This window comes from Erinaceus europaeus, chromosome 12 (genome assembly GCF_950295315.1).
Source record: "Erinaceus europaeus chromosome 12, mEriEur2.1, whole genome shotgun sequence".
Classification (NCBI taxonomy): domain Eukaryota; kingdom Metazoa; phylum Chordata; class Mammalia; order Eulipotyphla; family Erinaceidae; genus Erinaceus; species Erinaceus europaeus.
Genome location: NC_080173.1, coordinates 78,249,290 through 78,271,473, shown reverse-complemented (window position 1 = coordinate 78,271,473; position 22,184 = coordinate 78,249,290). Strand labels below are relative to the sequence as shown.

Here is a 22,184-nt window from a genome sequence, read left to right as displayed (position 1 = left end):
TGCACTACCACCAGACTCCCTGTTTCTATTTTTTCCTAGAGGAGTAAGGCTCAGGGGAGGTGGGGTTCCAGGACATATTGGTGAGGTCATCAAGTTAATTTATTTTTTACAGTTCTGGAGAATAAACCCAGGGCCTTGTGAGCTATCTCCCAGCCCAAGAGTTCATTTTCAAAAGCCAGAGGATAATGATTTCAATTTCTACACTTTCCGCAGCTTGACAGCTCACAAAGGGCTCTCATACACTTAATCTCTTGGCTTCCCTTAAGACATTAGCATCTTCCAAGCTCTTCTGACATACTCACTGCCTGAATCACAGGAAACAACATCTCATTTCTCTCTCTCTCTCTCTTAATGAATGAGACATATCAGCAAAAGTAACTAATAATGAGAAGAGAGTCAGTGTTATTAGGAATGTCAAAAGGGCACATTCACAGAATTCTATCTTCACATGTTTCTGTTCCCTTTTTTGAGAGACTAATATACTAAAATTATCATAAAAATAAAGTGGCAATCTGTTGTTTTCGACGGGTTAGGTTGTTTTCGCCAGGCTGGCTTCACAGGCGGGTAACAGATGACCAGGGACTCATGGTTGAGCTGTAGGCAGTATCTCTTTATTCGTGCAGGACGCAGCCGAGCTAAGCTAAACTCTAGGTAAAGTACTGTAAAACTCACAATGCTGTCTTTATATATACTTCCCAAGTAGGGTGGAAACAGGATGTGACATAGAGAGGGTGGAGAGAAAAGTGACTGGTGAAAATCAGAGTGTGACAAAGAGGGGGCGGAGCAGGCAAGAATCCTATCACTGAACCACAAATGCCCTGGAGGGAGGGTGGAACTTGTTAACAGTGGTTATGTAAATAGAATGAAGTGGTTATGTAAATAGAATAGTGTTAAGCAGGGGGGATTTAAACCAAATGAAACAGAAGGGGTCTCATGCATACCAGCAGCAATCCAAAGGAAATGAAAAAAAAAGTGCAAAAAGGCAGTCCTCAAACCCCTGGCTCCCCACCTTGTCTCTTTTCCTCTCTATCTCCCCCTTCTCTCAATTTCTCTCTGTCTCTATCCAATAACAAATAAATTAAAAAAGAAAAAAAAAGGCAGTCCTGTGAGGGGCCCAGGTAGTGGCGCACCTGGTTGAGCACGTTACTTATTATGTACAAGGATCTGCGTTCGAACTCCTGCTTCTCACCTAAGGGGGGGGGGATCTTCATAAGCAGTGAAGCAGGGCTGCAGGTATCTCTCTTCCTCGCTCCCTGTCTACTTCCCCTCTCCTCTCAATTTCTCTGTCCTATCTAGTAAAAAAGAAAGGGGAGGGGTGGGGGAAGGAATATGGCCGCCAGGAGTGGTGGACTCATCATGCAGGCACCAAGCCCCAGGGATAGGCCTAGAGGCAATAAAAATAAACGGCAGTCCTGTGCCACTGACCATGGGAGTGAGAGACTTGAAACAGAGCAACTGCTCATCACCACCACCAGGCAAGAAACACTGCTCTGGGTTGACTTTTTCAGCTAGAAAAGAGTTAGACGTGGAGACCAAGGGAGAGAGGGAAAGACACTGCAGCAACAACTTCCCCTACTGAGGTGGGGGCCAGGCTCAGACCTGGGTCACAAGCAGGCAAAACACTGGTATTCTAACGAAGGAAAACAATGGAGAATTCAACAAGCAGATCTCCAAATGGCCTGTATCTACTGCTTACATTGTAGACAAGCATGTAGATACACAGACAAACAGACCTTGAAATAACTTGGAGGGATGTAAATATGGTTCATGCCTATGAGTTTCTTCATTGTTTTTAAAATGTGAAAGATTTGTCTCCTTGAGCTACCCTCCAAAGAAGAGGAGGGGCATGAACTAAGTAAGAATGGAATGTCTTCAGTGGGTTCTATAGGAGGGACCCCACTTCACTGGATGTGAAACAAGTGTTGATTGGGTGAATGATCAAATCAAGTTCTCCTCACACTTTGCAGAGGTGTGTGTGTGTGTGTGTGTGTGTGTGTTTACCAGAAGGGTACTGTAGCCTCTGGTGCAAGGTGAACTATACCCAAGAAAATCTCAATGAGAAGAATTTGCTTATTTATTCCTGCCCTGTAGTATTTCCTGACACCCAACCAGGTGCCAATGGTCAGAAGGGAATGAGTACAGAGATATGAGAGAGCTTTTACTTCTGCCCCTTGGGTTAGGCTCAGATTCACGCATTCTTCTGATGTTTGCTTCCCTCCCCCCGCCCGGCCCCCACACCTGATAAAGGGTAGCCCAGGACAGCTCTATCCCTTCCACTGTTTGCTTATCTGCAGCCTCTGTGCTTAGTGTGTGCTAAGGCTGGAGATGACAGAGCTGGAATAAGTGTTGGTGTGGACATGCCCTGGGCACTGCATCTTACTGTGGCCATGCAGTCAGCTGTAACTGTGAGCCTTTTGACTGACTGCACCTAGCCTGGAGGACCTCACAACACAATGAGGAAGGGGAAAAGGGAGGAGAATCATTTCAATCTCTTTTTCCCACAGAGACTGGCTCCTGTGTGTGTGATGTCATCACTTCTGGGCCAGTTGTCTTTTCTTTCTTTCTTCCTTTCTTTTTGTCTGTTTTTATTTGATGGGACAGTGAGGAATTGAGTGGGGAGGAGGGGATAGAGAGGGAGAGGAGAAAAAGAGGCCTGAAGACCTGCATCACCACTTGTGAAGCATCCCGCCTGCAGGTGGGGATCAGGAGCTGGAATCCAGGTCCTTGTGCATGGTACTGTGTGCTCCTAACCAGTTGGGTGTATGATCCACCACCTAACCCCCTGAAGTGTATTATAGTTCCAGAGTCTCCCCTGGTGCGGTGGCACATCCCTGCAGTGCTGGGGCTGGAGTCTGGGCCATACACAGGATCAGGCATGCACTCTACCCAGTGAGCAACCTTTTAGTTGCTCTTCATCACAAAGTAGCAAGGCCAGCTAGCTGTGAGAGAGGAAGAGAACAGGAAGAGCCTGATCTAAGAGCCCCGGCTCACGGCCCAGCTCCCCAGAGATAGGCAGGCAGAGAGGCAGGCCTTGTGAAGATGCAGCTGGAGAGAAAGCTCAAACCCTGCCTTAGCGGAACTGTGGTGGATCACAGTGGGGACACTGAAGATTCAGCACTCTGGTGGTGAGAATGGTATAGGTTCCAACCCTTGTTCACATGTAATTCTGTAATATAAACATAAACAAATTTTTTAAAAGGGAGAAAAATGAGGCCACAGTTTTCCACATGTTAAAAATCTAGAACTCCAATTTGTACCTGAAAGCATTTTATAAAAACCTATTTCCAGGCAACACTGCACAAAGCCAGGCTCATTTTGCATGATAAATAAAGCCTGTTAGACTCCACTTAAGATCTAAATTGGGGTGGGGTATGTGGCAACAGCAGGCTGAAATAGGAGCAGCTGACTTTGTAGGGTTTGGGTGTGCACCTACCAACTCTTTGTGGCTGCCTCTCCTTTTTCCTCCCACATGATTGATTATTCCATGCACCACTAGGCCACTAGGTGGCGCACGGAGCCCAGATCCCTCCAGTAACCAATCAAACCTGGGTCCCCAAACCCCATATCCCAGGGCCACCTGGGCCCTTGGGAACTTCTGGATTTTTTTTCTTTTCTGTTTCCCCCCCCCCTCTTTTTTATTAAGTTAAAAAAACCTTTTGGGGCTAATTTTATTCTCTTTTTAAATTTTATTTTACAAAATTACATGTCAACAGGGATTTAAATCCATACCACTCCCAACACCAGAATTCTGAATCTTCAGTCTCCTCACTGCAATCCGCCACAGTTCACATAAGGTTATAGACATGGACCAACCATCATCTCTACTACTATCTGCCTACATTTATACACAATTGCCCCCTTTTTCTTCCTGATCCAATTCTCTCTTCCCCTCCAAGCCACTCACAACATTACTACCTCCATATGTCCCTCTCCTTTTCCTTCTCTCTCTCTGGGTGCTGATGGAGCTGGAGTGCACAGTCCTCTTATCTTCCTCCTATCATTTCTCCTCGCTGGTAGTATGGATCAAAGTTGTTTTTGGGGTGCAGAAAGTAGGAGTTCTGGCTTCTGTAATTGCTTCTCCACTGGATATGGGTATTGGCAGGTTGATCCATGCCCCCAGCCTGTTTCTATCTTTCCCCAGTGGGCCAGAGCTCTGGAGTGGTGAGGTTCCAGGACACACTTGTGAGGTTGTCTGCCAAGAGAAGTCAGGATGGAATCATGGTAGCATCTGTAACTTGGTGTCTGGAAGGTAGTAGGACAGATGTTGAGACAAACTGGTTAATGAACAGGAACCAAAAAGTAGGAACAGAACAGAGGAGATTAGCGATCTTAAGGTAGAAGAAAGGTAGGAATTCCATTCTAGACATGTTCCTGGGGGCACACAACTATGATAGTTTTGCTTGAGTTTGATAGCTAGCCTGAAGTTGGATAAGAATATTGTCTGAGAGAATGGTGTCACTGTAGAGAAAAGGACTAGAAAGTTGGATTAGGGCAGTGAGTAGCTTTCATTATTGAAAAATTTCTGTGAATAAAATTAACTATTCAACCCCATCCACCTGACCCCTGTATATAAATATTTATATTTAGCACCAGAGCCTGTGTAATCTCTAAGTCCTTATTGGTCTGAGCTTGTAGCTCATGGTCACAGGTGGGAACATTGTAGGCTGCATTTATTTCAGGACCAGTCTTCCTGGTCCTGGACAGGGACACGGCAGGATACCCCAGCCTCCCTTTGGAGACTGGGGTATCCCTACCATCACTACTTTATGGTGAGGGTAAACTTATGGAAGGGCCCATAAGATGCTGTTCCTGTTGGGAGTGACCAGTGGTGGTGGAAAGAGGGATCCATCAGAAGTCTAGGCCCATCATATGTGTATGGGAATCCAAGGATTCCATAACTAGAACCCCAGATGATGAGGTGCTATGATATTGACCAAAATGGCCATTATTAAGTGGGCCAGTCTCTTGCCCTTATCCAACTTTTGTAGTCCTCTCTTTATCTGATGACCTTAGACTTTCTCCCAGTTATTTAAACATTGAGTATCATTTGTTGCAAGCAACCAGAATTAGATTTTGGGATCTATCTTCTTTGGGCCTTTGTGCTAGGCTGCCCAGATAATTTAGTCTAAGTCCAATCAATTACAGAATTCATGATGCCTTCTTTAGGCACTTTAACTATTTTTTTAAAATTTTATTTATTTACTGGATAGTGGCAGAGAGAAATTGAGAGCGGAGGGGGAGACAGAGAGGGAGAGAGAGAGACACCTGCAGCCCTGCTCCATCACTCATGAAGCTTCCCCCCTGCAGGTGGGGACCGGGGACTTGAACCCGGGGCCTTACGTATTGTAACGTGTGCTCAACCAGGTGCACCACTGCCTGGTCCTGACACTTTAACTCTTACTGAGCACTTTGACTTAGAGTTATATAATTTGTTTATGGGTACATGTACCTGTACCCAGAACCCTAAACCCTAGCCCATATCTGGTATCTGTTACTTAGTTAAATGACATGCCACATGTGTTAGGAAAGGTCTCACCAGATTTGAAGAGTTGCGAGGTCGACTTTTCAGGCTCGGTGTCTCTGGTTACAGTCCACAGTAGGAATTCAGCAGCAGCATAGCGCAGGGTGGCAGCATCAGCAGCAACTTGGTTGAAGTCGGCAGAGGTGGTGTGGCGGTAAGGGATCATAGGGAAGAAATGCTAATTTCATTCTCTCTTTTTAAAAATAGTTTTCTTTTTTTAAATTACTTTTTTGACTTAATTTTTTATTATCTTTATTTATTTATTGGGTAGAGGTAGACAGAAATTGAGAGGAAAGGGGATATAGAGAGAGACACACACAAACACACAGACACCTGCAGCACTGCCTCACCACTTGTGAAGCTTTCCCCTTGCAGGTGGGGACTGGGGGCTTGAACCTGGGTCTTTGAGCATTGTAACATGTGAACTCAACCAGGTGTACCACCACTCAGCTCCTTTTTTTTAGTCATTTATTATTGGATAGAGAAAGAGAGAAATTGAGAGGGGAGTGGGAGACAGGGAGAGAGATAGATACCTACAACTCTACTTCGCCACTCATGAAGCTTTCCCCCTGCATGTGGGGACCAGGGGCTTGAACCTGGTTCCTTTTGCACTGGTAGTGTGTGCACTTAACCAAGTGCAACACTGCATGAGCCTGCTAATTCTACTCTTTATTCTCTAGGTTAACACCAGTCAGTAGAAATATAATACAACCATGATTTTTCATTTCTTTTTCTTTCTTACCAAAACTTGGGGCCGAATCAGGTGTGCTTTAAATTTTCTAGTAGGCATATTTTTAAAAGTTAGGAAGACATAGGTGACATTGATTGTGTGTGTGTGTGTGTGTGTGTGTGTGTGTGTGTGTGACACTGATTTTAACGGTTTATCTAGCTCACACATGCAAATACCACTTCAGTACATAGTCAGTATACAAAGGCTAATGAGAAAATCCAGAGTGTGCTATACTCGCAGAACATCTCAATTTGGACTAGTCACATTTCAAGGGCTCAACAGCCTCATTTAATGAGGGGGCCTGGAATTGGCTGTGCTCTTGAGGCATTGGGAGGCATTGGCCTCCCACCTAGGGTCGGCTGCCAGGATATAACATGGAGTTCTGTGCAGTTTAAATACTAGACCAAGCCTAGGGCTCCTGAACATTCAACTTTCTGCTGTCTGCAGGCATTCTCAGATTTGAAAAGCTGCGAGTGTACTTGTGGAAGTTCCTAGGTGAGAGAAAGCACTCCCCCCCCCCACACACACTCAAATACACTAGCCTGGGAGGGATAACAACCCTGGTGATGACTGAAATGAGGCCAGGGTGCAGCCCACTCCATGCCCAGGAGGCCTGAATTTTGCACCTAGCAATGGGTTTCTTTTCTTTAAAGATTTTTTTTGTTTTACTTTTCATTTCATTTTATTTATTTTTTTGATATTTGATAAAGCAGAGAGAAATTGAGAGGGGAGGGGGAGATAGAGAGGGAAAGAGAAAGAGAGACACCTGCAGCCCTGCCTTTCCACTCACGAAGCTTCCCTACTACAAGCGGGGACAGAGGAGGTTGAAATCGGGTCCTTGCATACAGTAATGTATGTGCTCAGTCAGGTGAGACACCGGCTTTTTTTTTTTTAATTTTTTATTTAAGAAAGGATTAATGAACAAAAACATAAGGTAGGAGGGGTACAACTCCACACAATTCCCACCACCAATCTCCATAACCCACCTCCTCCCCTGATAGCTTTTCCCATTCTCTAGCCCTCTGGGAGCATGGACCCAGGGTCGTTGAGGATTGCAGAAGGTGGAAGGTCTGGCTTCTGTAATTGCTTCCCCGCTGAACATGGGCGTTGACTGGTCGGTCCATACTCCCAGTCTGCCTCTCTCTTTCCCTAGTAAGGTGTGTCTCTGGGGAAGCACCGGCTTTCTTTTATTACACACACACACACACACACACACACACACACACACACACACACTCATTGAATGCAACTTTGTCAAACCTGAAAATTTGCCTCCAAATCAAAAATCTTGAAACTGTATTTTCTCCAGGTCCTTCCAGGTTCCTAGGATTCCCCTTAGCTTCAGGTGTGGTTCTTCCCGACTGCCCTTCCTTGCTTTGGTGCCCCCATTAGTCTGCTCTCTGCTGCTTCACACCCTCTCTCAACCTTGTTCCCACCCTTGCTAGAAGCAGCATTTTGAAATCAGCTCAAGACACAACCCAAAGCTGTCTCTATCAATTGAAAGGGCCCAATTTTTTGCTTCAAATCATCCACTGGACCTGGGCTGAGAACTTCTGTCTGACTGGGACTCAGTTTGAGATGAGTGTCTCTATCTGATCTTGGGTCTGGGCTTTCTGATCTGTGGCAGCAAAGGATATGAACTCCACAACCTCTGAGACCCTTCTATCTCTCATCACCCACTCCCCATCATTCATGGGCCCAGGGTTTGAAACTCTTACCTGCTGTGGCCTCCCTGTCCCCACACCCTACTGGGTCTGGTCACCCATACAGAACAGTATAAGGAGGGTTGGGTGGTGGTGCACCTGATAGAGCACACATGGCACAATAAGCAAGGACTTAGATTCAAGCCCCTAATCCCAACTTGTAGGGGAAAGCTTCACAAGTAGTGAAATAATGCTACAGGTCTCTCTCCCCGCTCATCTTGCCTACAGGGTTATCACTGGGGCTCGGTGCCAGCACTATAAATCTACTGCTCCTTGTGGCCATTTGCCCCTATTTTATTGGACAGGACAGGGAGAAATTGAGAGGGGAGGGGAGATAGAGAGGGAGGGAGAAAGATAGACACCTGCAGACCTGCTTCACTGCTCATGAAGTGTCCCCCTGCAGGTGGGGAGCTGGGGGCTCAGACCTGGATCATTGTGCGGGTCCTTGCACTTTGTAATATGTGCACCATACCATGTGTCTCTTTTTTCCCCCTCTATATATACCACTTCCATATTGATTTCTCTCTGACTCTGTCCAATAAATAAATAAAAATATATTTTTTAAAAAATCACATAAGGAAAGAGAGCAGAAAAGGAGATGCAGAGAATAGAGGAGGCCAGAGGTTCACCTCTCTGGTGAGAGCGAGGGGGAGAGAGAATAGAGAAGGAGGCAAAAACAGAAGAGGGTGACATAGGAGGGAGGGAGGGAGGGAGGGAGGGAGGGAGGGAGAGAGAGAGAGAGAGAGAGAGAGAGAATACAGAGAGAGAATACAGAGAGAGCTAGAACCAGGCAGTCAGATTTCAAGTTCAGCATCTGACCCAGCAGCTGACACCAGGAGGACCTCTGTCTGCTTTAGCACCTGAGCACAGGAGGCTGACGCTGGCCTGGGTGTCTCCAGGTGGTGGGGGTCAGGATGGGGATGCCAAGAGGTCCAGAGTTCCTTGTTTCCTGACAGATAGGAGGAAGCAGACAAAGCAGAGGGCTTCATTTCCCGGGACAGTTGATGATACACTTCTTTGTGACCCAATTTGTCTTTTTCCCCCATCCAGACTGTCCTCTCCCTTCCTGACAACCCCTCAACCCCCAGCCCAGCCCAGCCTGGAGGAACTTGTCCTATAGCTGCAGTGGAAATCAGAAGTGAACCCAAGTCCCTCTGGACTGGGCTGGGCTGGGCTGGAGAGAGGCAGAATGCTACTGAATGTTTCTCTGGGGAGAGGGGAATTGAAAAGGAAAGGCATCTCTAAGGAGGGCAGGGAGGGAGGGAGGCTGTGTGGCATGCACACACATGCGCGCGCGCACACACACACACACACACACACACACAGAGAGAGAGAGAGAGAGAGAGAGAGAGAGAGAAAGCACTTCCCTGACTTAGCCTGAGCCTCACTAGGGAGAGGAGCACTCTTCACTCAGCTCTTGGAGCTTTCTGTTGCTTCCCCGCCCATATTCCGCTGTCAGCAGTGCTGGCAAAGTTGGCCTCAAATGTGAACTGAGCTGAAGGCTCCAGCTTCCTGGAGTGTTTTGAAGGCAGCAGACAGCATCCAAACTCACCTTCCTGAAGAAGCTGAGCCTCCCAGTCCCCAGATGGCCACTGCTTCCCCAAGAAGCCGCTCCAGTCTCTGAGCTGTGGACTCCTGCCAGACTGAGGAATGGTGCACTGAGGTTCCTCTGAAGCCCTTTGTTATAGCTTGGACTTGGAGCAGCCCAAGGGCCAGACCAACATGGCCAACCCTGTGCTGCCTCAGTTTCCCCCAATGCAGGAGTCGGGCACCGCTGCCTCCCCTCTGGAACTGCCTGAGATGCAGAAGCTCCTTACCCAGGTGGAGGTCAAAGATGACAAGCCCCTGAAGCTGTCTAAGTCCCTCTCGGGGACTCTGGACATGGAACACAATGGCCACGGCCTGCCTTTCAAAGTGGCATCTGGGGGTCATCAGGATGCCCCATTGTCCAGGTCGCTCTCTCGGGTCAGCTCAAGGCGAGCATCCTCCATTGTCTCAGCCTCTGATGCCCAGGACCGAGAAGCCCCCAAGGATTACCTCATCCTCGCCATTGCCTCTTGCTTCTGTCCCGTCTGGCCCCTCAACCTCATCCCCCTCATCTTTTCCATCATGGTAAGTGCTGCTCTTGCTCTCAGGAGGGGCCACACTGAGGGATGGCTAGTACCCCCCACCTCAGGCAGGTACTAGACACCCTGCCTAGGGTGTCCAGCAAAGAGATGGGGTTCTGGGGCTCTGGGTGGCAGACTCTTTCTCCAAGCTGACTGCCCATGCCATGAAGAGAGGGGCCAGGGGCCAGGAGTCTGCTGTCCTGCTTTGTCCTGACTTTGCACTTCTCTTTGCTGGTGTAGGGTGTGGTATGGTGGGAGGTTCCTGGAGCTGAATCTCTGGACTGCAGACACAGCTGAGTTGGAGGTCTTGTTTTTCGTGTGTGTGTGTGTGTGTGTGTGTGTGTGTGTGTGTATGTGTGTGTGTGTATGTGTGTGTGTGTGGGTCCCCCAAGGAATCATTCTTGAATGGAGTTCTATATCAGCAGAGGCTGTAGTCAGCGAGTGGTCCCAGGTCCCCAAGTTCTCAGGAAGGGCACCAACAGCAGCATCCCCTTTCACCCCAGCCACCTGGGCATTCTAGCAGCTTTGCCAGCTCTGGTTTCTAAGCATTGGCACAGGTTTCCTTTCCACACCTGGAAGCCCTGGAGCCTGACTCCCCACAAGGGCCACATGAGGAGAGAAGAATTTGCAGGTTGCGCCTCTGGAGGGAGTTCTCTCTGCAGCCCTACCTGTTCCAGAAGTTACACTGAGACCAGTGTCTGTCTACGGAGAGGGTCCGGACCACGGGTTAAAAACTGGGTATCAGAGGGCATGCCCCACCCCTACCAAGGAGGAGCATGTGGGCTAGTTTTTGATTCTCACTCTTGTGCTGTAAGGGTGTGAGTTCGTTGTCTTAGATTGTCCCCAGTCTGAATCATTATGAATAGAGCTACTTCCAGAGGATCTACAGAACAAGTCTTTGGGTGTTAGCAAGTGACTTTTGTGAGGTCTGGGAAGGAGAGAGTGATAGAGAGGCTCTGGGCATGGCCCACTTTCAGAATAAAGTTAGGAGCAGGGAAGAGTAAGCTGCTGGGCCAAGAGAGTCGGTGGGAAGACTCCCTCCACCTCTTTCTGGAGTAAGTCAGTGCTTAGTCATCTGAGCCCCTAGGAGCTGTGGTCACTCCTGCTGCTCCCAGGTTGGCCTCTGAGAAAACCCATGTTTCCTCACACATTTCCACCCACATCTCTGAGGTGCAGCCTCCAGTCAGCCCAGGACACCTCCTCAGACCCCCATGAAGCCTCAAACTACCTACCAGGGTGTTAGGGGATTCAGCATGGGGGTGAGAGCCAGAGCTGGGCAGGGCCAGGGCAGTGCCTTCAGGAGGTTCTTGTGCTGCTTGCACGCTTGGGGATGGCTGGGGGCAAAGGCAGGTCCCAAGGGTGCAGCCAGTGACTCTGGGCAGGGCCATCCTCTTGGTTACAGGGAAAGGCCCCAGGAGAAGAGGCAGGTTTGGGGAGGGAAACCACAGTAGGGCCCAGGAGAAAGCAGTTGCTAGAATTCGCCTCCTGGGGTGCTGGCAGTGCCTGAGCTGCTTACGTAAAAGCTGCCTTTATCCAAGGCAACCTGGCCCCACAGCTGTGAGACCCTGGAATCCTTCCCCAGCACATTTCTAAGGTTCTCAAGTCTAGTGTGACTGTCACTGGGCCCAGGGCAGGGAATAAGGTGCCAAGCCAGACAGTATCACCTATTCCCAGGAGCTCTCAGTCCAGTGGGGAGATCTGTAAACAGGTCCTTACAATACATAACAAGAAGTGCCCATGTGAAAGACAACACAAGATATTGTGTGGCCCCAGGCAAGTCACTCGCACCCCCTTCTCAGTATTCCCGTTTGAAAACTGGGTGTCACCACGACACGTATGTGTTGGAAACAAGATGAGCCATGCAAAAAACTTTCAGGGATGAGATCAGCACTATAGTAAGTGCTAGCACATGCTGGTGGCACGATAGTGGTAGCTGAGTGTTTCTCTGGTGGAAGAAGCAAACCCACCACAGGTCAATTTTTAATCTTATAGCTTTGGTATATAATCCATCTATCATGTTATATCTCGAGAGCATGGTTTAGTGATGTTTAGTAGATTCACTGATAAATGCAGCCATACCCTTTTTTTTTTGCTTCCAGGGTAATTGCTGGGACTCAGTGCCAGTACTATAAATCTACTTTTCTTGGAGGTCATTTTTTTCTACTTTATTGGATAGGGAAAAGAGAGGTTGAGAGATAGAGAGAGAAAAATATAGACACTTACAAACCTGCTCCACAGCTTGTGAAGTGTCCCCTCTGCAGGTGGGGAGCCAGAGGTTTGAACTCTAATCCTTGTTCAGGTCCTTGTGCTTTGTGCTATGGTGCACTTCACTGGGTCCACTACCACCCAGCCTGAAGAATATTTTCCATACCTGTAATGAAAGTCAGTGTCCTTCCTCCCTTCCTTCCTTCCTTCCTTCGTCTTTCTTTCTTTCTTTCTTTCTTTCTTTCTTTCTTTCTTTCTTTCTTTCTTTCTTTCTCATCTCCTCCCATTCCTCACAGACTTAAAACAATCACTAATTTTTAAATTTTTTTTATATTTATTTATTCCCTTTTATTGCCCTTGTTGTTTTATTGTTGTAGTTATTATTGTGTCACTGTTGTTGGATAGGACACCTACTTCACCACCTGTGAAGGGACTCCCCTGCAGGTGGGGAGCCAGGGGCTCGAACCCGTATCCTTACGCAGGTCCTTGCGCTTTTGCGCCACCTGCGCTTAACCTGCTGCGCTACTGCCCAACTCCCTAATTGTCTTTTTTTTTTTTTTTAATATTTTTTAATTTTCATTTAGTCCCTTTTTGTTGCCCTTGTTTTTTTTTTATTGTTGTAGTTATTATTGTTGTTATTACTGATGTTGTCATTGTTGGACAGGACAAAAAGAAATGGAGAGAGGAGGGGAAGACAGAGAAGGGAAGAGAAAGAGAGACACCTGCAGACCTGCTTCATTGCCTGTGAAGCGACTCCCCTGCAGGTGGGGAGCCAGGGGCTCGAACTGGGATCCTTGCGCTGGTCCTTGTGCTTTGCACCATGCGCGCTTAACCCACTGCACTACCGCCTGATTCCCAATCACTAATTTTCTTTCTGTCCTATGGCTTTGCCTCCTCTGGACATTTCAAATACATGGACTCATGCAATGGAATCATGTAATATGTGGTCCATTGAAAGTGGCTTTCTTTACTTGGCAGGGTGTTTTCAAGCACTCCCTATGCTTTATAGAGTCTCCTCTTGCCTTCCCTTCCTGTATGTCATTCCCAAGCAACCAGCATACACCTCTGTCCATGGTCCTGACTCATTTTAAGTCATTCTCAATTCATTTTAATCAATACTTTTTAGACATTGAAATATAGCTACTATACATAAACATTGTTCCAAAGAATTGCACCTGTAGTGACTATTTCTAGGGCAGAGTTATGTAAACCCATATCACTGAATCATTCCTGAAAACACAATTATATTTCTCTGGAAAGTGGGGACAAGATTCATCTCAAACCCTGCTCCCCACACCCCTACATTTGAAAAGGAGTTCCAGGGGAGTCAGGCGGTAGCCCAGCGGGTTAAGCGCACGTGGCGCCAAGCATAAGGACCGGTGTAAGGATCCCGGTTCAAGCCCCTGGCTCCCCACCTGCAGGGGAGTCGCTTCACAGGCGGTGAAGCAGGTCTGCAGGTGTCTCTCTTTCTCTCCCCCTCTCCATCTTCCCCTCCTCTCTCCATTTCTCTCTGTCCTATCCAACGATGACGACATCAATAACTACAATAATAAAACAACAGGGGCAACAAAAGGGAAGAAAGAAAGAAAGAAAGAAAGAAAGAAAGAAAGAAAGAAAGAGGAGAAAAGGAGTTCCAAAAGACCCTAATAGTGAACTTCTTGGAAATTCCTTATCTCTTTCTGTGTACCGACACCCCCTCCCACGCTCTCCAGTTTCCTTCCCAAGGTCGCCTTGGTGATGAAGTCTTGCATATTGAAGTTCAGTGGTCTGGGCTGGCAGTAAAAGGGAGCAGCAAATGGTGCAGGTCAGTGAGTGGGGCCAAACCCTGATGACATGTCTTTCTTCTGGGGCCTATTGTCCTTATTTCAAGAATTTTTCATTATAACATATTAGTAGAAGTTTTATATATGTGAACACTCCACTGGCCAATTTCAGTAGTTTGGAAATAGACTCCTTTCATTCTTTTTCTCTTTCCTTTCCTTTCATTGGTTACTTTCTCAAACACCTATTGAATGCTTACTAGAGTTTATCCCTAGGTAACATGTAAGGGATACTGAGATGGAGGCTGCCTCCCAGGAGCTTACAGTCTAAAGAAAGAGACTAGAATGGCCTTAAGAAAGAATGACACAGTGGTCTGGGAGGTGGTGCAGTGGATAACGCACTGAACTCTCAAGTATGAAGTCCTGAGTTCAATCCCTAGCAGCACATATACCAGAGTGATGTCTGGTTCTTTCTCCCTCTCTCCTCCTGTATTTCTCATTAATAAAGAAATAAATAAAATATTTTTTTTGCCTCCAGGGTTATTGCTGGGGCTTGGTGCCTGCACTATGAATCCACTGCTCCTGGAGGCTATTTTTCCCATTTTTGTTGCCCTTGTTGTTGTGCTTGTTGTAGTTGTTATTGTTGTCATAGCTGTTGTTGGATAGGACAGAGAGAAATGGAGAGAGGAGGGGAAGACAGAGAGGAGGAGAGAAAGACAGACACCTGCAGACCTGCTTCACTGCTTGCGAAGCGACCATCTGCAGGTGGGGAGCTGGGGGCTCAAACTGGGATCTTTACGCTGGTCCTTGCGCTTTGTGCCATGTGTGTTTAACCTGCTGTGCTACCGCCCGACTCCCAGAAATAAATAAAATCTTTAAAAAAAAGAAAAGAAAAGGGGGATGGATGGTAGCACACTGAGTTAAGTGCAAGGACCGGCACAAGGATCCCGGTTCGAGCCCCCAGCTCCCCACCCACAGGGGGATCACTTCACAAGTGGTGAAGCAGGTCTGCAGGTGTCTATCTTTCTCTCCCTTTCTCTGTCTTCCCTTCCTCTCTCCATTTCTGTCTGTCCTATCTAACAACAACAGCAGAAGCAACAGCAACAACAACAATGGAAAAAAGGTAGCTGCCAGGAGCAATGGATTCAGAGAGCAGGTACTGAGCCCCAGCAGTGACCCTGGAGGCAAAAAAAAAGAAAGAAAGAGAGAAAGGAAGAAAGAAAGGAAGAAAGAAAGAAATAAAGAAAGAAAGAAAGAAAGAAAGAAAGAAAGAAAGAAAACAAAATGTGATGGGAGAAAGAGAGTAAGACAAGATATGTGGGGTTCCTAAAGAGAGACTAATCAGTGGCAGAGGGAGAAAGTCTTACTGGAGGGGATCTTTTAAGGATGGAGAGAGCTGTTGAAGTGGCAAGATAGTAAAATGAAAGTACATTATGGCAGAAACAGTACACAGAAAAGTACAAAAACATAAAAATGTCTCTTTTTCATGGGGAGTCACATGACCCGGTCTCAGATTTAAAGATGTCACCATGACTGTCAAGAAGAAGCAGGGGTAGGAGCAAGACTACAGCAGGGAGACCAGTGTGGAGAAGGCTGATGCAACTTCCAGATGAGACAGATGAGGAAGTAAACTGGTGCTGTGGAGCTGGAGTTGAAAAAGAAGCAACTGACCTGAGGGGCATTGGAGGAGTGGGTGGTCAGGAGTTCATATCTGATGGTATTATCAGAGTGGAGAGAGAGAGACAGACAGACAGACAGACAGCAGGTCCAGGAGGGGAAATACTAGAATTCTTTTCTGGAAGTGGTATTTGTGGGGGGAACAGTTCTGCAATGAGATTTTTCTATTTATGATGCACCTGCCAGCATGAGGTGGCTTGCTCCTTGGTGAGACCAGGTGTCAGAGATAAGGAAGGGGGGAGTACTGGGTGCTCTCAGGAACAGATACCAGGGGGATCCCTCCCCCTCCCCCACACTCCCCTATTCTGTTGCCATCCTGATAGGACTGAGTGGAGGGGAGAGCAGGAGGAATTTTAAAATATTGGGAAAAAAGAATGAAATATTTAACACACCAACTCGACATTTATGAAAGTGAAAGGGATACTATTAATTATTCCACTAAGACCTAGCAGACAGATTTTCTCCTAGGAGAGGACCTCCCTCTTCTTTCAGTCGACTGTTATGGTTATTTGTCCTCAGACTCAGTGAAAGCAGGGATTCGCCTGATAACAAAAACAAAAATGTCACATTACAGTAATATTGAGCACTTACTATGTATTGCTAGGCACCACACTAAACTCATACTATAGTATGACTTCACTTGATTCCACAGCAGCCCAGTGAAGTCGACACTATTTTTTACAGATGAGGAAACTGAAACTTTGTTTGACAGATGAGGAAATTGAAGCATAGAAAAGGTAAACCACTAGTCCAGGTCCCATCGATGGTAAATAATGGATCTGGGCAGGCCACAAAGTAGCGTTGCTCGAGAATCGGTGCTTCCTTCCAGAATGCTTTTCTAGGGAGCTAGAGGCTACACTAGCTCCTGGTTGGGTCCCTATTTAAAATTGTCATATTTAGAAGAGCTGAGGACTCAGTACAGGTGTTACTAGAGTCCCACTCTTACCACCAGACATAACTTCTCTTTTTTATCCCTGGGTGCCATTGGTCACTGAGAATCTTGAAGCCCAGAGGCATGCGCACTAACAACTTCTTGGTCAGACCTTCTCACCCCCTCTGCCCCGCCCCCTTTGGCCCCTCACCTCACACACATTTCTTGGTGATAAGGTGTGACCCCACCTGCCTTTCATCTCCCATCCCCAAGGACTTGTGTGCCTTCCTCCTCGACCCGTAGATCATCTTTGAAGCTCAGACCTTAGCCTCACCCTTGATCTTTTTTTTATCTTCTCTCTTTATTTTTTTGCCTCCAGGTTTATTTCTGGGGCTCAGTGTCTGCACTATGAATCCTCTGCTCCTGTGGTCATTTTTTCGATTTTTTGGATAGGACTGAGAGAAGAGGGGAAGATAGAGACGGAGAAAGACAGACACCTGCAGACCTGCTTCACTAATTGTGAAGCGACCCCCCTCTCCTGCAGGTGGAGGGGAAAGGGGGCTGCGGGGGGAGGGAGTGCTCAACCATAATCCTTGAGCCAGTCCTTGAACTTTGTACTATGTGCGCTTAACATGGGGTGCCACTGCCCAACCCCCTTTTATAATCTTCTCTTTACTAGAGAATTTTCTGCCTTGTCTTGAAGAAAACCTCAGTGTGTCCCAGTTCGATGTAGTTCCTCTGCTATCACTCTCCCCCATCCACAGTCAAGTTTCCAAGTGCCATCTAAGCTGCTGCATCTCCTATTCATTCCCCATATCGTCCCATGCTGGTCTCTATCCCCCCTTCCTCTGAAACACTGGTAGCAAGATTATCCATCTCTTCTTGTTGTCACCTGTAGTTTACTCCGTATCTTGCTTGACCTCCACTTGTCCCCACTGGCTGCTCTTTTCTTTTTCTCTTTTCTTTTTTTCTCTTCTAGATTCATTTTTATTAGTGATTTAATAATGATTAACATGATTGTGGGATAAGAGAGGTACGATTCTATATAATTTCCACCACTGGTGTTCAATATCCCATCCCTTCCACTGGAAGCTTCCCTATGCTTTATTCTTCTGGTAGTATAAGCCAAAATTCCTTATGGGGTGCAGAAGGTGGGCGGTCTGGCTTCTATAAGTGCTTCTCCACTGGACATGGGCACTGGCAGGTCAATCCATACTCCCAACCAGTTTCTATCTTTCCCTAGTGGGGCAGCATTCTGGAGAGGTAGGGTTCCAGGACACATTGGTGAAGCCATCTGCTCAAGGAATTGAAGTTGACGTCATGGTAGCATCTGCAACTTGGTGGCTGAAAAGCATTAAGATGGAAAGCAGAACAGATTGTTTAATAGTCAGGAACCTCCAAGTTAGACTACAGCAGATGAGATTTAGGGTCTTCATGTTGGAAGATCTTGACATTTTCCATCCTCGACTTCCGGGATGATCCTCTCTTGTCACTTGCAACTCAGTCTCCCTTACAACCTTCCCCTCCACCTTCATTAGTTGGCATTAGTTGGCATTACCCACAATTAGTTGGCATTACCCACAATTAGTTGGCATTACCCACAATTCCACGTATGGATCTCCTCTGCCACCTCTGTGCTCCCAGGATAACCTCACTCCCTCTTCAGTCACCACCACATGTGGATGCCCCCTGAGCTCAAGGCATATTTAACCAGTGCACCTACAAATTCACAGCTCCCAGGTACCTCTTTCTGATCAAATCAGATCCTGAATGGCCCCTCAAACAGCCCTCTTTCACTCCATGTAGTGTATCCCACAGAACCTTAGCACATGCTATTCCCTCTGCCAGGAATATTCTTCTTCCTCTTGGGAAAAGAAACCATTTAATTCATCTTTCATACATCAACAGAAACTCCAGCCTGAGACACATCTCCTTTGTACTGATTTTGCTTATAATGATGTGATTGCTAAGGAGACCAGCCTTCCCACCAGTCTGTGAGCTCCATGAGCACAGGAGCTGGGCTCTTGCACACAGCTTCCTCACCAAGATCTAACTTAGTGCCTGGCTTAAATATCTGTGGAGTGAAATGGTGGTGTGGGGAGAGACTGATAGGAAAATGGAGCTGGGAGAGTTGGGAGCTGGGGAGTTGAGCTAGGGAGAAAGGGTAGGTGTTAGGGACTAGAGAGGAGAGGTATAGAGAATTGAGTAGGAGAAGAAACTATCTGGATGTGGGGAGCAAGGGAAAGGGGTCAAGATCAGGAGGGAGAGGACTCCAGACTGTTTCCAATGACTGGGGCTTGGTGAGAGGAAGGAGGAGCAGATCTGGGAAGCAGGAAGTTACAGTTTGGGGCAAAGTTTGACTTCCTGCAGTGGCAGACACATGTGGTTCTGTCCTGGAAGGAACTTGGAATTGTGAACCACCTGGTGGTGGTGGGGTTGGTTACAAATCTGAGTGATGGAGAGAAGACACACAGATTAAAAGAGCAGTGTGTGTGTGTGTTTGGGGGGAGGGGCGCATTGCTTCTTTGAGCTTCAACTTCTTTAAAAGCAGGCAACTGTGAGGCCAGGTGGTGGTGCAGTCAGTTAAGCACACAAGCTATCATGCATAAGGACCTGGGTTCAAGCCCCTGGTACCCACTTGCAGGGGGGAGGTTTCATGAGCGGTGATGCAGGTTTGTAGGTGTCTCTACCTATCTATCTATCCCTCCCCCTCTCAATTTCTCTCTGTCCTATCTAATAAAAGGGAAAAAAGGGGGAAAGTGGCCACCAAGAGCACTAGAGGATTCACATGCAAGCACTGAGCTCCTATGGAAACTCTGGGGGCAAAGAATATATAAATAAATAAAAATAGGCAACATTACCAATATTAAAAGAAAGTCTGTGGTGAAATGAGATCATTTAGTATGGCCCTTAGCAGACTATCATCATCAAGGGTCTGACTCTATACTGAAGTCAGGAGCCTCAAATAATCATGAAGTTAAACAAGTGCTTGAGACCTTGAAAGCAGACCCCCCTTTAGTGAACTTGTGCCCATGCTTGTCCTTGAAACTCAGATCACCCAAGAAACATCAGGGAGCTATAGAGTGGGAGAATGGGAGGGAGGCCACAGGGCCAGCCTGGCTCATGCCCAGCCATGTTCAGGGGAAGCAGGTACGTGTGTGTGTGTGTGTGTGTGTGTGTGTGTGTGTGTATGTGTGTGTGTGTGTGTATGTGTGTGTGTGTGTGTGTGTGTGTGTGTGTGTGTGTGTTAGAAAGAGGGTTAAGAAGAAGATTCACCTCTTTAGACACCTGTAGAACTACTTCACCGCAGAGGCTCAAACCTGGATCTTTGTGCATGGTAATATGTGTACTCAACTGGGCGCACCACCATCCTGCTTCTTCAGTTAAATTTATTCCAAAATGTTATGTTGTTCTTTTTTCATGCTACTGTAACTGGGATCAATCTTTTTAAAATATTTTTTATTTACTTGCTTACTTACTTAAATGAGAGATAAATACCAGAGCACTGGTCAACTCTGGCTAATGATGGTGCTGGGCCTAGAACCTGGAACCTCAGAGCCTCAGGTGTGAAAGTCTCTTGCATAACCATAACTATTACAGGACTTTGGCTTACCTGTTTCCACCAGTTTAGCACAGTTTGGATCTGCCCTCCCCAACCCTGGGGCCCACAGTCTCCAGAGTACCACTCACTTCTGTCCCGAGAGGAAGTGGCTGCCTCTTGTTCTCCTTTACTCCCCTCCTGCTGTAGCCTGAGGGCACCAAAAACTCTTGTCCGCCAGAGAAGAGGAACCCAGTGCTCATGACCACCATTGCTTGACTCTGCTTTCTGTTGTTCCCAGCCAGAGGAGTCAAGCTCAGCTATGGGTTCCTTCTTGAGGACTGGGCCATTTGAGTTCATGTCACTTCTCTAGAACCTTTTTTTGTTAATCTACCATGGGCCATTCGGGTATAATTAACATAATTTTTAGGCCATCAAAAATGATCAACTTAAAAATGAACACTTGTTGAATTTCAAGTCCTGCCTGTAGTTGCCATGACAGGAACAGACCAAATAATTTCTTGGACCACATAATTTCTTCCTCACTATATGTTCCATGGACTGGACATTCCCTACCCCTGCTTAGGGGCAACTGTTCCAGTGTAAGCTGCAGGGAGACCCAGTGGGCTTCGGTGGTCCTGGCAAGGCGCCCCCGGCAAGGTGCCCCCTGTGGAGTTGCTGAGACCAGTCTTCCTGAGATCTTTGCCCTCTTCTCTACAGTCTCGAAGTAGCGTGCAGCAAGGAGACATAGATGGTGCCCGGAGGCTGGGCCGCCTTGCCCGGCTGCTCAGCATCACCTTCATCATCATGGGGATCGTCATCATTGTCGTGGCTGTGACTGTCAATCTTGCAGGTGAGGCTGGGTGCAGAGAGAGGAGCAAGCCAGCTTGTTTGGCATTGGGAATGGGTGATGTGGGCTACTTAGGTGAGGGAGGATTTTGGCTTTTTAATCAATTAGCCTGTGCCAGCTCAAAATCTAGGTCCTCCCTTTTCTGTTCATCTGCACTGAAACAAACTCCGTTTTGTCTCTCAGACTGATGGACATGGAAGCATGTGAGAGCAGCAGCCCTCTAGGCCAGGGTATTGGCTTTAGTCACCATGTAATACCAGGGTCTCCTTTGTCTTCCTCAGCTTTTTAAAATTTATTTATTTATTCCCTTTTGTTGCCCTTGTTGTTGTTTATTGTTGCAGTTATTATTGTTGTTGTTGGCTAGGACAGAAAGAAGTTGAGAGAGGAGGGGGAAGACAGAGAGAGGGAGAGAAAGATAGACACCTGCAGACCTGCTTCACTGTTTGTGAAGTGACTCCCCTGAAGGTGGGGAGCCGGGGGCTCAAACTGAGATCCTTATGCCGGTCCTTGCGCTTTGTGCCACCTGCACTTAACCCGCTGCATTACTACCTGACTCCCCTTCCTCAGCTTTTTAGCCAGGACTTCTTTGATGACAAGTGACTGACTACCGCTGAGTTTGAGTGACTACCACTCAAATGGGCAAAGGGAATTGTTTATCTTTCAGGAAAAGTTTCAAGCCTAGAAGGTTCTATAGTCAAGGGTCTCATGCCCACATTGGAACCAGTCACCCAGTCTACAATCCTCTCACTGACAGGAGGTCAACCTCACCTAGAACTCCCACGTTATTTATATCCCTCTTACCATTTCTTACCAGGAAACAAAATCCTAAATCCTCACAACAGAGACTTGAAGATGTAAGTTCTGAGCTCTGTTCTTATGGCAACTGTTCCTCTCTTTACAGTCCAGAAGAAGTAGAACCAACAACCAAGGCACAGTACTCTCCGAGGCACATCCTGGCCAGCTAGAGAGTTCCAAACCCACAACTTCACAGACCACAGGCAGATGGAACAGTGACTTTCCGTGTCCACTGTGCCCCAGCTACAAAAGCACAAACTTGGGAGGGGGAGGGACCCCAAGTCACCCCATTGTCAGCCCACATCAGATGGGAAAAGCTGGGGAAAGGAAGGGAGGGATGAGGGAAGAAAGCAAGGGAGGCATATGGAAGAAGGGTACATTTTACTGCGAAGCCAGTGTAGCTTTATGTCACGGACACATCCCAGA

General features: G+C 47.1%; 1 protein-coding gene across 2 annotated transcripts; it reads left to right on the top strand.

The window, feature by feature from the left end:
- The first annotated feature begins 9,295 nt into the window (after positions 1 to 9,295).
- TRARG1 (trafficking regulator of GLUT4 (SLC2A4) 1) lies at positions 9,296 to 22,101 on the top strand. 2 transcript variants are annotated; one of them, XM_007520472.2, is made up of 3 exons: positions 9,296 to 10,066; positions 20,834 to 20,966; positions 21,778 to 22,101. In XM_007520472.2, exons 1-3 carry the CDS (start codon positions 9,677 to 9,679, stop codon positions 21,819 to 21,821), a joined length of 567 nt encoding a protein of 188 aa, XP_007520534.2. In that variant the 5' UTR covers positions 9,296 to 9,676; the 3' UTR covers positions 21,822 to 22,101. The 2 variants fall into 2 exon arrangements, with proteins under 2 accessions (XP_007520534.2, XP_060058432.1); XM_060202449.1 differs by lacking the exon at positions 21,778 to 22,101 and having other exon boundaries at positions 20,834 to 21,362.
- Positions 22,102 to 22,184: the final 83 nt, after the last annotated feature.